The 16,751-nt window shown below is 26.4% G+C and overlaps 1 protein-coding gene across 1 annotated transcript in view; it reads right to left on the bottom strand.

Moving 5' to 3' along the window:
* The window catches only part of PsGEF (Protostome-specific GEF), a 239,421-nt gene that overhangs the window by 28,595 nt on the left and 194,075 nt on the right, over window positions 1–16,751 (bottom strand). The window contains exons 24-27 of the mRNA XM_075371997.1: window positions 6,789–7,106; window positions 3,772–3,866; window positions 3,434–3,675; window positions 1,508–1,672 (exon numbers count right to left, since the gene is read on the bottom strand). Of these exons, the coding sequence (XP_075228112.1) occupies window positions 1,508–1,672; window positions 3,434–3,675; window positions 3,772–3,866; window positions 6,789–7,106 (820 nt within the window). The remainder of the gene's footprint in view (window positions 1–1,507; window positions 1,673–3,433; window positions 3,676–3,771; window positions 3,867–6,788; window positions 7,107–16,751) is intronic.

Genomic DNA, 16,751 nt, shown 5'->3' with positions numbered 1-16,751 from the left:
TGTTGGTTCACACATATTAATAGAGCAGCAGTTGTAATTACTCATGCATTTGTAGAAAAAAAAATTATAAATCTGTCTTATGAGGAAACGTGTAGAGTCTAGTACAATCTTCATCATAGACATGTACTTTCTTTTTCCTGTTTAGCCTCCGGTAACTACCGTTTAGATAATTCTTCTGAGGATGATATGTATGAGTGTAAATGAAGTTTAGTCTTGTACATTCTCAGTTCGACCATTCCTGAGATGTGTGGTTAATTGAAACCCAACCACTAAAGAACACCGGTACCCACAATCTAGTATTTAAATCCGTGTAAAAATAACTGACTTTACTAGGACTTGAACGCTGGAACTCTCGACTTCCAAATCAGCTGAATTGGGAAGACGCATTCACCACTAGACCAACCCAGTGGTATCATAGACATGTACTGCCATCAGTCTTCTTACCAAAGTTCAAATGTGGCCAGTTAAGTTGATTAATTCCACTATTATCTAATAATTCTTTGGATTAATTCACTACATATGCTGGAAGCTTGTGCATGGGAATATGAAATGGAAATTTTGTAGCTTATGAGAAAGCTGTGCCTGACCAGGATTCGAACATGGGACCTTCAGATGAAAGGCCAAGACACAATCACTCTGCCACAGAGATTGTCATTATTAACATTACTATCACTTTTTTTATGTTAATTATAGTAACAACTTGTGACTTAGTTGAAAAAATATATACTTATAAAATCACACTTTAAGAGATGGGAGAAGTACATTCAATGTCAATAAAGTCTTTTCAGAAGGAGATATTTATATATATTTATTATAATTTATTTTTATATTTATTATTATTTTTTTAAATAATACAATACATTTATTGAATACAATCCAACAAATTGTTTTTTTTTTTAATCAAATCATTGTAGGAAAACAGTTTAAAACATGTTTAAAAACAATTTTTAAACATTTTCTAACTTACTTCTTAAAAAATTTAGGTAAACAAAGATTAAAAACTACGGAGTTAATAACCTTTATCTATTACGTTTTCTGAGTTACACGGAGCTCTCCTGTTCACGCAGTGAAAAAAATATTGTATCAAATTACAAATTTTCATTGTTCTCTGGAATTTTACAAGTAACACATGTTTCTCATAACTTTTTTCAGATGGGCATTGTATTTATGTTATCACTGTGATAGAAATGTATTTATGTTTAGAAAGTATTCCTTTACAGTATATTCATAAAGCCTACTTTTAAAATGATTTTTTAAATGCCACACACTTGTACATATTGTGGGTTGCTTAAATATTATTTAAATGACTTACATGTACAATTACAGGTGCAAAAATATACTATAGAATGGTTGTATATTGTCTTGCATATTTGACAATTATTTATTTTTTAATTTTAAACAACTTGTAATTGCAGCTTTTATTTGTAATGTACAGTTTATGGGAATAAAATGTTTTGTTTCTAAGTTAATATTAAAAATTAAATAAATAAAAATTCATTACTATTACCTGGTGGTAAATCTTCCTGCTCTTTCCCAGTTTCGTCACCATCAGAATCTTCATCCAATTTTTCTAAACTGCTGACTGTACCATATCGTTTTAAACCACATGGTGATAATGATTGATAAGGAGGTTCTTCAATTTCTCCATCACTTTCTTCACCTTCTTCTGTTTCTTTTGATTCTTCACGTACAAATAATTTATCTTTATGATCTTCTACCTGTAAGTAATGTAATAAAAATAAAACCTATTAGGTAGTACATTATGATACAATAGTGATAACCAAAAAAAAACTTGCCTACAGGCAAAAACAATGGTAACATAGTTCTTTTATCATTCATTTTTAAATTTATCTGATGTAATTTCTTTTTTATTTATTTTGTTTATTATTATTTATTTTTGAGATGTGTGGTTAATTGAAAACCACATCATTGGTGTTCAAAGAACACCAATATCCATGATCTAGTATTCAAATCTGTATAAAAGTAACTGCCTTTACTAGGATTTGAATCTTAGAACTTTCGACTTCAAATCAGCTGATTTGGGTTGACAAGTTCACCACTAAACCGACCCACTGGGTCACAAAACCTTCCTAGTTATTAAGTTTTATTCATAGGTAATAAACAATAATAATATCTCCAGTATGGTCAAAAAACAATTATATAATTGTTTTTACAAAAATATAACTGACTAAATAAGATAAAAAAGTAAGGATTTTTTTTTACGTTTTTTATATTAACTTTTAAGGCACAACAATTAAATACTGAATGAATATTAAGATTGCAATCAGTTTTTTGCCAATTTATTTGAAACAATTTTATTTATGGAAGTTACTATTATTTCCTGGATTTTAAAAGCAAGTTTTTATTTGTTTTAGTCATTTTTGATTTTCAACAGTGACTTGTTTGATTTGTTGATCTATTTCTTTCAGTTATTTTCTCATCATTTAACACCAAGATATTTACTCTACTTTACATTTTCAATTCTCGTTTACACAAAAACTCTAACTGGTTATAGTTTTTGCCTTCTTTAATATTTTTAGCTGAAAAACAGCCTAAACCTCTCAGATTGTCCACCATGACTTAACATGTGTTTATGTAAGGGGGATAAGATAAAAATTTATAAGAGGTAGCATGAACCTTCAACGAATCAAATAGGTTGAGAAAACCATTTAGTGTTCTTGTGATAGATTTTGTGACAGTTTCCAGATAATACTGGCTTACAGCTGGTTCCAGAGAAACCAGTTATAATCAGTTTATAAACCAGTTATAAATTATTTTAATAATAATATATTATTTATTTATATAATATTATTAAAATAAATTATATTATTTATAATAAATTAAAATTACTATAAATAAATTTTATTATTATTTTATAATATATTTATTGAAGTTATGTGCTCTATATTCAGTATTTATTATAATCAAAATATTTTTTTTTATTCTTATTTCAATTTTTCTTTTAGTTATTCCACAGAACATCAGTTAAAGGTTTTGTCTTTATTTTATAAAGACAAAAAATTTATAAATTTTGTTCTTTTGAAGATGTAATTTTATTCTTTAGCATTTCTAAAGGCAGAGGTCAATTTTCCAGTCATACCCATGTAAAATTAAAGTATGATTTTAAATAAAAAATTTTTTTGTTGCTGTGTAAAGGCCAATATGCTATTTTGACCATATGTTTTCTGATATTTCTGTGTTATTCTAGTATAAGGTTACTTTTTTGTCTTGATATATTATTTACTGATCATTTTCTATAAGATGTTAACGGTATTTATATGATGTTTATGGTGTTAATGGTTTTAAGCTGTATCTTTTATAGAATTTATTTCTGTAGAAATAAATAGGTTCATCCACACCATATAAATATAATTTCTATATAAATTTTGATTTTTGAGAATTTTCTATCTTTGAATTTAATATTTAATTATACTTACAATTGGGGTAGTAGCATCAGTTGCATTACTCAAATCTGCATCTTCCCAGAAATTATTATTACTAGATGGTGATTTAATTGTAGTAGGTGGTGATGGTGGAAGAACAGATATGTGTGGAACAGGAACAGGGCTAAATGGATCATATGGACTTAAAACAGATGTGAGAAATGATAATGGTCCCCAATTGTCATCAATAAATTCTATTGTTGGATTGGCATTAACATCGGTTCCTGCTGTATCTTTTTGTTGTGTCTGGCATATCGTTTCTTGAACTTGCTCAAGTTCTTGCTGCTGTTCTTGTTGTTGTTGTTCTTGAGGCTGTAGATTATGTTGTGAATTGTTGTTGTTACTGACAAGGCACGTTTTATGGCACTGACGACAGACACCTAAAGGTTTTTCTGAATTTCCTGATGTAGATCTTACAGTCATCTGAAAAATAAAACCTTTGGAAATTTCTTTACATTTATAAATGTAACTTTACACATTTATTAAAATTGCTCAAACAGATTTAAAATTTTGTATTTCAATAATAAATTTGCTAAGTACTACAGTTCTTAATTGTAGGAACAAAAGAGGAATCTAATAATTAACTTAAAAAATGAATTTTTTTTAAAGACGTCTAATTTACCACATAATAAATATTATCCTAAACCTTCCAGATGAAAGGAATATATAACCATAAGATTAACTACATTAAAAATCCAATTTTAAGAATTCCTTTTTCCAGCTGTCATAATTACACTAACATTTACATTGAAGAAAGACATATTCCCATTAATATACTTCACCAATATGAACATTTCACAATCATATATGTAGACATAACTAAATTTACACCTTGACAAACATTTCTTATGAAAAACACACATATATACAAAGCTGAACAATTTGACTTAAAGTTTAAACAATTCTTTAAGTAGTAGAATTCTACAAGGTAGTTAGGGGTAAACTTAAAGTTTAAACAATTCTTTAAGTAGTAGAATTCTACAAGGTAGTTAGGGGTAAACTTACTCTTACATTGAGACTTATCAATGCAATCCAGTTTTCATGCCTGTTTTAGCATACAGAATATTGTTGTGGGGAACTTAAAGAGTCTTCCAATCCAGAGATTCCAATCAAAAGTGTTATGAACAAACAATCATGAATGCACTCTTGTATGTCTTAAATAGGACTACCCCACACACACTAAATCAAGGAGTTAAGAATCTCTAGAAACAGATAGATGGAGTACACAAAAATCATTTGACTATCAACTTGACAGCCATACTCTATGTCACACGATGTGATATCATTGAAGCAATTTCTTTTTAACAAGATTTCATTGATTAAATAAATAAATATTGCCAATTTACAAATTATATGGTAATAATCTGGAATATTCCCAATTGGGATTATTTCATAATCAAGAAGGCTAATTGAAATTAAATTTTAAACAGCCATTTCTGTTTGCTTAGGTTTTTATAGTAAACAGGTAACAGATATTGTATACTGTGGTTAAAGAAAGAAATACTAAATAACTTATAGAATAGTTCTATGCACATGACAGAAATGAAAAAATACATTATCAAATGTGTTAGACATGCCTGGAGCAACAAGCATTCTGTTGGCACAGAGCCATTGTTAAAAAAAGGAATTTAATAAAATTAATAAGTAAAAGGCTTTTATTTCTGCACAATTCCTGTGTCTCAAAATTAGGTCTCAAGAATATCAGAAATAAATATTTTAAGTATTTATATATTACTTAAACTTATACTTTATTAGTTAAACTTACACTTTTGCAGAAACTACAAGTAGAACTAAGTAGGTGGTATACTATACTGTAACTGATTAGCTGATATGACAGTTCATATGTGATGCTGGAGGACCATAATTATTCTATTGCAGAGTTTTAATTAATGGCTTTGACTCAGGACTAGGTGGGCTGAATTGCACAAAATGAACAATTAAAGTATTTAGGATTTCAACGACCTGAGACATTTACTTAAAAAAAGCTCAGAAAGTAAATGAAAGATAAATTAACAATATTCTAAACCAGACCTGAATAAATCATTAACCTTGTATCAACAAATTGTCGATGCTAGAAGTAGTTTCCCTTTTGGTGGTGACACTTCAAGTTTTCTATTTCAGGGGAGAATAGAAAGGCTGGTTATATTTAACATTTCAACCACTATATTTATTATATATATGTATATATATATACTGAACAGGAAATAACCTGGGTCAGTCAGTAGGCAGCTCTTCCCGATCAGATGGCACCAAGGATAACTGGGTTTACAAGTCCTGGCATTCTTAATGTGAAAGATTTAACAGGATCAAATGTACTGCCACAAAACCAATAATGAAGGAGGAAAAAATAAGGATAAGGAAAAGCGACTGATGATGAAAAAGGATAATCTTTCAAAACAAAAACCCAACCTAGAGGATAGCTCAAGGATAATTTAAATTGCAGACACCACCTGCCCAGAATTTATTGTTGGATAAGGATGTTTTTACAAAAACAGGAACATTACATTAATGGTCAATGATTTTGTATTAACAAGTTTAAACATATGTTGCAACAAAATTGCTTTTCCTCCAGGAACTATAAAAGTCACCAAGAACAGCTGCAGGGTTCCTGAAGGAATAACCTTATCCACCCTTGAAGTTCTGGCATTTAAAATTAACCAACTGAACTATAAACAGTTCATCCAGACTCCAGATCCCAAATTGTTTGAATGTATGGCCATTATAGTTACAATTTTTTTTCTAATAAAATGTACGGGTATCAATTGCTGCGATCATTTAGCCTGAATGTAAATTTGTAGCATATGAAAAATGGCATGCCTGACAGATTTGAACCAAGGGCCTCTGGGTGAAAGGCTGAGATGCTACCACTCATGCCACAGAGGCCGGCAGACAGAAATTGAAAATGTAGCAGAAATAACAACACAGCTATGTAAATGCTATTTCAATACATTAACGATGTTTGGGAAAACAAATTCTCTGAAAATAGTTCTTTTTGCGAAAAGTTTTAGTTTTTTTCTTTATATAGATAGGAATTTGCTTCTTTATTCAAAAAATTTTTGAGGGAAATTTAAAAAAAGCAGTATTGAATAATGTATTCCTTTTTTTGATTTTTCCTAAAATGTTTTGATGATGAGCAAAATAACAAAATAATTCAAATTATAGTACATTCTATTAGAGTTATTACTATACTGATTCTGGAAAAAAGAGCATGAAGTGTAGCTTTGATAATTTGGTGCTTGGAGAAATTTATATAAATTAGTGCTAAATTAAGTGTAATATTACAGAATAAGTACTTAATTGTTTATGTTATAAAAAAACTTACAAAAAAACTGTAAAACATCTTACTTGACTATCAGATGTACTGCATCTAGATTGACTTTGTTCATGATCTGACATTTCAAATTCTTCACATCGACTAATGTTTCTAGGGGATGAATGTATTTGTTCTGCTCTTCGGCGAAGTGCTTCTGGAGACCATACCTCAGGTTCAGGTTCAACATCAGGAGATAAAGGCCCAGTAGGACCTGCACCTAATTGTCCTTTCATCCACTGAGCAAGATGAAGAGCGCTTCCTTTGCTAGCACCTGATTTACCCAGTTGTCGACAACGATGATCAATTAATTCATCTAACCCTGATGATACTCTGTTCTCTACTATCGGTGTCTGAAACACAACAGTTTCTTATATAAAATTATGTTAAAATAATTTATTCAGATATTAAATGCAGATAATCTTTTTTTAAATAAAAATATAAAGCTAAATACATTTCACAAAATGTCCAAAGGTACATTGAAGTTATATTTAAAAGTATGGATTATTTTAAAGAAAAGTGAAGAGATATACAGAAAAAATGAAGAATAGTAGAGATAAGAAAACTACTAATACTTTAGTAGAAGGATGCTTAACACTAAAAAAAACCAGGCATATTTAAAAATTATTATAAATCTAATTAAATCTAAATATTTATACATCAGTCATTAATGTTGCTTTAAGCAGTTTAAAATAATGTATTTTTTCTTTAAAGTACACTACAAATTATATCTCAATTACGTAAATATCCATATAGATCTTTTTATAATTACATTACACAGTTTTTATCACTTAATACTCATTGATCTGTTCTTAATTTGTAATTGGTCTTGGTTGTGATAAAGGTTTTGGGGCAAGTAGAAAAATTAATTTTCAGGAAAATTAAAAAAAAAAAATTCTTCAAGAAGTAACATCAAAATCAACACCAGTTAGAGTTATGAGGTCTACATAAAGTAATGAGACTAGTTTTTTTTGGCAACCAAACTGGCAACATATAAAGTTACTAGTAAACATGTGATTATATAAACAGCTGATTTATATTAGGTATTAATATTTTTAGTCTACTGTTGCCACGTAAGACATAAACAAAATTTTCGTGAAATGAATTTTTGTTGTGCATTAAAAAAATGAGTGATACTAATTATGAGCAACATTGTTGAATCAAGTTTTGTGTTAAACTCGGTAAGAATGTTACTGAAACTTTTTCAAAATTGAATAGGGCATATGGAGATGATGCTCTGTCACAAGCCCAAGTTTTAGGTGTTTTAAGCATTTTCAGTTGCGGATGATCCACACTCTGGAAAACTGTTAACATCAAAAAGTGACAACAATGTTAAGCGAATCAGAGACTTGATATAGTACAACCGGTGATTAACTGTCAGAATGATTGCAGAATAATTGAATTTGAATCATACCACAGTCCATCAAATTTTTACAAACGAATTGAACATAAAAAAATTTGTGCAAAATTAGTCACCAAAAACCTCATTGTTGAACAGAAAAACAACAGGGTGAAAGTGTGCCCTCAATATTCTAGGGCAAATTTAAACTGATCCTGATTTTCTAAAAAATGTTATTACTTGTGATGAATCTTGGATATTTGAGTATGACCCAGAAACAAAATGCCAGAACAAGTTGTAGCACACTTCAATCTCACCACGTCCCAAAAAAGCAAAAATGAGCAAATCAAAAATCAAAACCATGTTAATTTGTTTCTTCGGAAGTAATGGCAATGTCCATAAGGAGTTTTTGCCTACAGGACAGAGTGTAAATCAATATGTTTACCAAGAAATTTTGCGGAAAACAGTTGCCTGCGCAAGACCAGCTATCAAAGACTATCAAGATGCTGCGTCATGACAATGCATCTTGTCACACTGCACTCTCAATTAATGAGTTTTTGGCAAAGAAAAACATTCCTGTAGTTCCTCAACCATCTATTCACCTGACTTAAGTCTCTGTGACTTTTTTCTGTTCCCGACTTTAAAAAAACACTCAAAGGACACCATTTGGAACAGTAGAAAACACAAAAAATGTAATCAACCATCTGAAGGATATTCTGGTTTCTAAGTTCCAACACTACTATGAAGAGTTGGAAAACCATTTGAAGCACTATGTGGCTTCCCAAGGGAACTATTTGAAAGGTGATAAAGAGTCCATGTATAATTGGACTGTAAATAAAAAGTCTTTCTGAACCAGCTCATTACTTTATTTATAAACCTCATATACTGTCCAATTCTGGCTTTTTTAAGTGAAAGTCAGAATCCCTCACGAAATACAGTTCTTGAGAAAAAACCCTACAGAAAATTAATTGTAATTTACTTTGATTTTCAAAACAAATATTATAACTTTATTTCATATATATAGAATTTTAATAATTCCTGGTTTTTACATCCATATGAAGGATAAAAATTCAAAATAAATGTATTAATAATTTAAAAAAAGTATTCTCATTAAACCTTTTTTTATTTTCTATAGTAGTCCTGAAGTATTCTTTCTAAGAGGAAAAATAAAAAAAATATTAATATATTCAAATGAATGTTTAACAATGTGAAAAAAGTTAACGAAAAAATCATTAAATAGTGGAAAGTTATTAGTAATAACAAGGCAAATCATTATTATATGTAAATACACTTCTTTTTAATATAATTAGATAATTTATAACATAAATTTTTTTGAAAATAAAATATTTTGATGATTACATTATATAAATAAAATATTATATTGAGAAAACTAATTAAATTCAAGTTATTCCTACAATATTATTAATTTTTTTTTATCGAAGGAATTCATAATACTTTATAGTTATGTCGTTCATTTTACATAATTGTAAGTAAATAATAATTATAAAATTAATTTTTCTCTAAGTATTACTGCAGAATAATAAAAAATTAATTATTAAAAAATTTTTTTTCAATTATGTTTATTCTCATATTCAAAAATATAGGAAATTCATTTTTTTGCATATCATAATCAATTAAACACTCTTAATATACTAAAAACTGATGGGTATTCTAATCAGAATTGAGAACAAATATTTTTTCATGCTTTCTATTTACAAAAGTAATACTTATCAGTCTTTTCTAACTTTAAAAATTTTCTATAATGCAAACACTAACTTTACTTCTAAAATTTACTGATTAGAAAACCCTATAAATACTAATATATTATGCAATAAAAAAAATGAATATTTTTAATACATCATAAATTGATGTACAAGTATATTTTCTATGTATAATAAAAGAATGAATAAGCATGCCATTTTTGTAACAGTATTTTTGTTATTGAAGAAAATATATGTAACACTTATGTTGTACTCTATTAAACTACTTATAAACAAAAAATAAAACTCAGAAATCCTTAAAATTTGATGATGAATTTAAATAATAAAGTTCATTGCCCCATTTATATTTAAATCATAAAATTAAATAACCTAGTAGTGAAAATAAAATTAAATCTCTTAAAATTTAGTTTGCCGAATAACAAATGTTGCATATTAAAACAGAAAAAGTTATTTTATATTTTCTCTATTATTTTGGTTTATTTTCTTATTTTTTATTTTATCTTTATTTTCAAAATAAGCCTCAGATTTATTTATTCTTTGAAAACTACTTCAACTTTATTAAAGTCATTTTTGGAAATTAATTTATAGAAGAAAACCTGGCTGTACATAATCTATTAATATTCAGTGTTAAAATTCCATATTCTAGTAAATAGAATAGGATTCGATTGACTGGTATAGTCACTGATTTCAAAAAAAATTTTTTTAGAATGCATTTTAAAGAATAAAATTTAGTAATAACATTAGTGTGTAACTGGAAAATCGTAAATTTTACAGTCGGAAATTATTTTTTTTTTAAATTTATTTTCAGTGTACGTTAAAATATAACTCTGTGATATATATTTGTTTAAAATGATACACAAATCTGTTTAATTATTTCTATTTATTTAACGAATACTACCTTTATCATTTATAAAAAGGATTATCTGGGAGGAGGCAATTTTTGCTAAAAATTTCATTCCTCATTCTCATGATAAAAAGGTATGTAACTTTATATGATCCTTAAATTATTAATAAACAAATATAAAAATTGTAGAATTTTACTATTTTGAATTAAGCATATTGAAAATTAATGAATCTCATGCAGGAGAAATGCAGAAAAGAATACTTTTTAAGATTTTTAATATTAGATTTTATATACACACTTATTTAAAATATGTATCAATAATAAATGAACAACTTGTTGCTTATTTATTTTGTGTGCTTAACATTCCTTAAAATTAAAAAAAAGGTTTTCACTATATAATTTAGATAGTATAAAATTGACATTTCAAATGCTTTATAAACAAAATATATGTATCATAAACTTATAAAATTGAGGTTAGACAAGAAACAAGAAGCCATGTTTAACTAATGATATGAAAAAAATACACAGAAAATTAATTAAAAACTTCTCAATTAATTACAAACAATTATTGACATTTATAGAAAGGAATTTTGGACTTCTAAAAATGTTCAATTGTGACAAATGACTCTAAAAATTGATATTGCATTTAAATGAAGTAATAAACATTTAACTAGCATTTAGAGGTTTTTTCCACCAGATTTATCAAAAACTAATTTAGTTAACTGTTTTATTTAGTGAGCTAATTTTTTAGATCCTAAAAATTAAATAACTACAGTAATAAAATTCTCAAACAGCATACTATTTTTAAAATCTTTTTTTACCTATGTTCCTATAGCAATAATTTATTTTATCATTAAATTTATAATGTAACTTAAGTAGAAAAGAATGCTATGTCAATTATGATATAATTACAGTGGGCTAATTATGCGATTTATCTATTTAGTGGGTTAATTATGTAAAACAGAAAATAATTTACTTAATAAATTACATTTTGTAAAATGATAATCAAACAAAGTGGAAGAATATTCTTCTTCAATTCTATGTTTTTTTTATGTAGCAATATTATGTTCAAAATTTTTTCAGTTTTAATTAGTCTTGATAATCTAAATATATTTTTTCATAAATAAATATCCCATTTTTCTTGAAAATGAAGTTAAAACTATGAACTAGAAAAATCTTAATTTTTTCTTTCAGATGGCTTAAATAAAGGAAATGCAAATAAAGTAGTTGTTTGGATGAAAGCAAACATAAATAAGTAGGTAAGGAAGGTGCTACTCTGTGCTATTCTGTGTTAAAGTCAACATTTATATTATAATAAATAAGAAATAAACCAGCTATGATTACTGATGACAATATAGTAAATAAATGGTTGAAAATTAAATGCTGATCTTGAACTTAAATATATCCATTAAAAATGAATGGTAAAAATTTTACTAAAATTAAATAACTAGAAATATTTAACTAAAATTGAATGAAATATGTATTTTTAATTTACACCAATAGAAATTTTATTTATGAATTGATAGAGATAACTTTCAATCCGAAAAGAGTGTTCTTTACAAAACAGAAGTATATTTTACAGAGTAACAAAATAAATTTGGGTGTCTGAAAAGACAATACACACATCTTTTATAAATATTAAACTATTATATGTTTATTTACTATCCAACATTTTAAATAATAAGAGTTGGATTACTGAAAACATGCTATACATAGTTTTTTGCTATTTTTTTTTTTTTTTTAATTATAATTAATGAATAGTAACTGAAGGGCAATAACAATTCTGTAATATAAACATAAAACTATAAAAACAAATACATAAACATTATAATGATTCAAAATATGCTTCATAAACTACGTATTGTAGATAAATTAAAACAAACAAAATTTATCTACCTAAATAAATAATTTAAAATAGATTAAATCTTTCAAGTAATTATTTTTAAATAAAATTAAAAAATGATAATTAAACTGTAATTAAAAACATATAGATATCTAAATAATGATGCTATTAAACTTACTTGTTTTTAATAAATAGTTATACGAAAGGAAGAAAAACACTAAACGCAATAATCAGAACAAAACTAATATTGACTACATATGGTCTACAGGTTAAAAGGAACTATGTCAGTTATCCATTCCACTGATTCAATTTTTTAAATATTTAAACGGACACACTGTATTAATACTAAAGGCAATCAATAAGCCTGAAACTAATGGGAGTTCAGCTTTTAAATCAATAAAGACATAAATATAATAAAACATGCAGTGTACACTCTGTTTAGTATAAAAATAATAAATTCCATCAATATTAAAACATTTATAATTCTTAAATAATAATGGCAGACATTATTATGTAAATATAAAGATAATATTTTATTTTTTATCTTGGAAAAAACACATGTGAAAAACCATGCAATTAATACTGTAACCAATACTCATGAAAATTTAACAATTCTTTCAAAAGACTATGTTTTCAAGCATAGTGTTTTTTTTTATATAACTATATTTTTCATAAAAAAAAACTAGTAACAAATCAAAACAAAAGATACTAAGCTAAGTTACAGCGAATGGGAATTTTTTTCAGAGTGTACATTAAACGTGCTTCACACAATTCACAACATATTTAATTACAAGAAACAATTTTTATTTTGTTTCGTACCTGTGATGTTTCACAGCTTTTCCGGTGCAAGCAGATCAGTTCTTGATACTGTGTGAGTTTTGCTTATGATGTAATTCAGTAACCTCATAATTATCTATTTTTTTAGATTGTAGTACTTAATGCAAACTTTAAAAAATGTTACTGTTTATTTTTTAATATTTTATGTTTTTAAGAAAAAAACTATACATAATAAATCTGCTACAGTGAAGCAATACAGGTATACACAGAATTTTTAAAACAAAATTCCCATCCTTGCAAAACAAAAATACTACTAACTAAAAAAAAAATTAAATGCAAAAAAATATAACACATTAAATGGTTTACCAAGTTTCCATGATTATTTGGTAGCTGAAAAACTTTATAACATATTTTGTTTTTGAAACAATGAATGAGTGTAAAAAGGATTTTTGATTATTTTAGAAGCCTTTTCAAAAAATTAACAGAATAAATTAAAGAACTTATTCTTATTTTTTTAATATTAGTTACCTATAAGATATTGATTAAAAGTTTAAATAATTAAAATTTTTTTTTTTTTTTAAATCTGGTATGCCAATAGTTTTGTTTAATAACACAAAGTACCCCATAAACCATTATTATATTTAAACACTCCTTGGAAAATGCAGCTATGGGAAGTACTGCCATGAGATAATTGTATTTATAATTTTCCTGAAAACACATTAGTGCCTCACTATGTTTGCTTTTATGAAGAAAAATACCTCCCTGTTGTAATAATTCTTTGCTTCTATATCTCAACAGTGATGCTACTTGAAAGGTTTTAGCAATGTGTAGTCCATTTTTTCAAGATTTGCCTCAGCTGATCTGATAGTTCCTGGTGTACTTAGACTTTCAAAGAAAAAGTAACATATAGATATGATGTTTGTAGATCTATATAACATAGAATGATGAAATCATAAAGGAATAGTGGAATTTTGCTTTTGTTGGTAAATTTGTATAGTTTCATTTCATCCATTTCTTTACCAAAATGATGTAGCACTCACAGACAGGCAAAGAAATATACAATCATTAGTTAGGAATAATGAGGACAATTGATGAAATTTCCTCTAAATTATATGAAGATTACAGTTATCATGCATGTCTGTTATTATGGTTTGCTCACAGGTGAAGGATTTGAAAATGAATGTGTCTGAATATGCCCATCGGAAAACACATGATTTGAAATAATGTTAAATAACAAGGAAAAATTCAATATTTGGGGTGATACATTTATCAAGTATAAAGTAGTGTATTCATTAGTGGTATTATTTGTTGGGTACACAGTTGAAACTAATATTTGTTCCAAATTTCTCATACCTGTGGTTAGAAAAAATATTTAATTATAAAGGAACCCTAGATGTAATAAAATTGGGAAAAATTAGTGGATTTGTTGTTTTGATTCTGTTGAAGCAAGTACAGTTAGGAAATCCTACTAATGTGATTGCGAGACCTATCCCTGTCTGTCTTCTTTAAGACAATGAATTTCACATTTATATCTTCTTATGAGCTAAGGAAATCTATTTATAACCACCATCAATGTAGAATGTCAAAAAGTATGTGTGTGAGAATGATTTTAATAATTTCTGACTTTAATTTTTACCAACTTGTTTAATTGAAAAGAAAAAAATATATTTTATTTTTTCAATAGTTTTCTGAAAACTGGCCTACAATTCCTTAGGTCATATGTAAAAATATATTCTCAACAACAATAAACACGTTAAAATTTTATTGAAACTAGCTACGTAAAAAATTAAATGTTTTAAATTAACATTTAAGAAATTCTTAAAAATAATTAAATAATAATTTTGTGAAAATTGCTTACAAGATGCTAAATATATGTACAAAAAAAAAAAAATTTATATAGCAATAAACATTAAAATTTTATTAATATTGTATTAATTTTGCGGATTAGTGTTCATGTTTATATTTGCAAAATAGTGTCCTTTGCTCTTGGCTTAGTTTGGTAAGTACTAGATTTGAAATATATAGCATTAAAGCTAAAAATTAAAATTATCTGTTAAATAACAATGCAATTACTTAAAAGATTTACAGAGTCCATCAAGTTTTAAAAATAAATACCATAAATCATTCAAGAAATGTTTTAATGTGCAAATTTTGTTTAAATCCACATATCTTGTAATATATGTATATCTTTTTTAGTTATTTTTTTTGTTTATTAAATAAATTTATTCATTAGTTGTAGTATATCTGTTAAAATAAATAAATCAACATTCTTTTACTTAAACTAAAATTGTAATTTTCTTTAAGGAAAACTATCATACAAGCAGAACTTTTATGTGTTACCACTAAAAGAATGAATAATATTTAAAAGGTGTATTAAGAAATAAGATTGAGATAGAGATAAACAAAATAAAGTAGATTAGTATAAACTTATTTAAGATTATCTATAATTGAAAAGTTTTTAAAATTTGTTACATTACACTTTATTTTAATGTGAAATTATAAAACCCTTAATTTTGTCCCAGATAAGTTTTTTATTTTATTGTTAATCTTTTTTAATTCTGAAGAAGTTATGTGGTTTATTTTAAAAACTTTTGAGGTTTCTTTTTTAAATGATATATCATGAATAAAAGATTATTTGTAATTTAATGTGATTTTTATTTATATTTCAAAACAAAATGTAAAAATCAGTGATTAAATGTAATTTCCCCCTCAATGAAATATATAAAGAATTGCTTGCAAAAATTAAAATTTAAACTTTGTTACTAGTGCTAACAGTGGTTATACAAAGATTTTAATATATTCTGACCCAAGAGTTATAAGATAATATGTAAATACTTTTTTTGGAGACATACAAAACCAGATAATAATCCAAATATTAACATAAGATTGTATAAATATACAGGAATTATAAAATTAACAAGTTCTGCTGTTGATGGGACACTTATACATCATTTTCCATTTTAAAAAGAGGCTGAAAGGTGTAATATTTAATAACAAAACTTTTGGTATTTTATAAAGCACTGCTTATCTCATATGAAACTCCAACAAATTATTAGGGTATAGTGTCTATGTAAAATATTTTTTTGTAAATTTTCTTATACATTAAAGTAATAAAGAAAAAAATTGTCAATAGTTGTCTATAAAAATACTATAACCCCATTTATACTTTTGAATATTGTTTATCCACCTGGATTGGACAGTTCACTACCTGAACTGGACAGTCCAAATGAAGAGACTATGTACTATAAAGAAAAACATTTTTTTATTGACCTGTTGATTTTATATTATTAGTTTGCTTTTAATTTTTGTTTTGTTTTTGTACTGATCTTTAATAAATTCCTTTATGTTTATTGGTGATTCTTATTTAACCTTTAAAATATTCACCTATTACAGGTTAAACATTTTTAACAGTTCTTGTATGTTTTTTTTCTCTTGACTATTCTGTTCCATGTCATTTAACATTGGTCTTTCTTT

Source organism: Lycorma delicatula, chromosome 7 (genome assembly GCF_047948215.1).
Source record: "Lycorma delicatula isolate Av1 chromosome 7, ASM4794821v1, whole genome shotgun sequence".
NCBI lineage: Eukaryota > Metazoa > Arthropoda > Insecta > Hemiptera > Fulgoridae > Lycorma > Lycorma delicatula.
The sequence above is the reverse complement of the archived record's forward strand: the minus strand, read 5'-3'. Positions and strand labels throughout refer to the sequence as shown.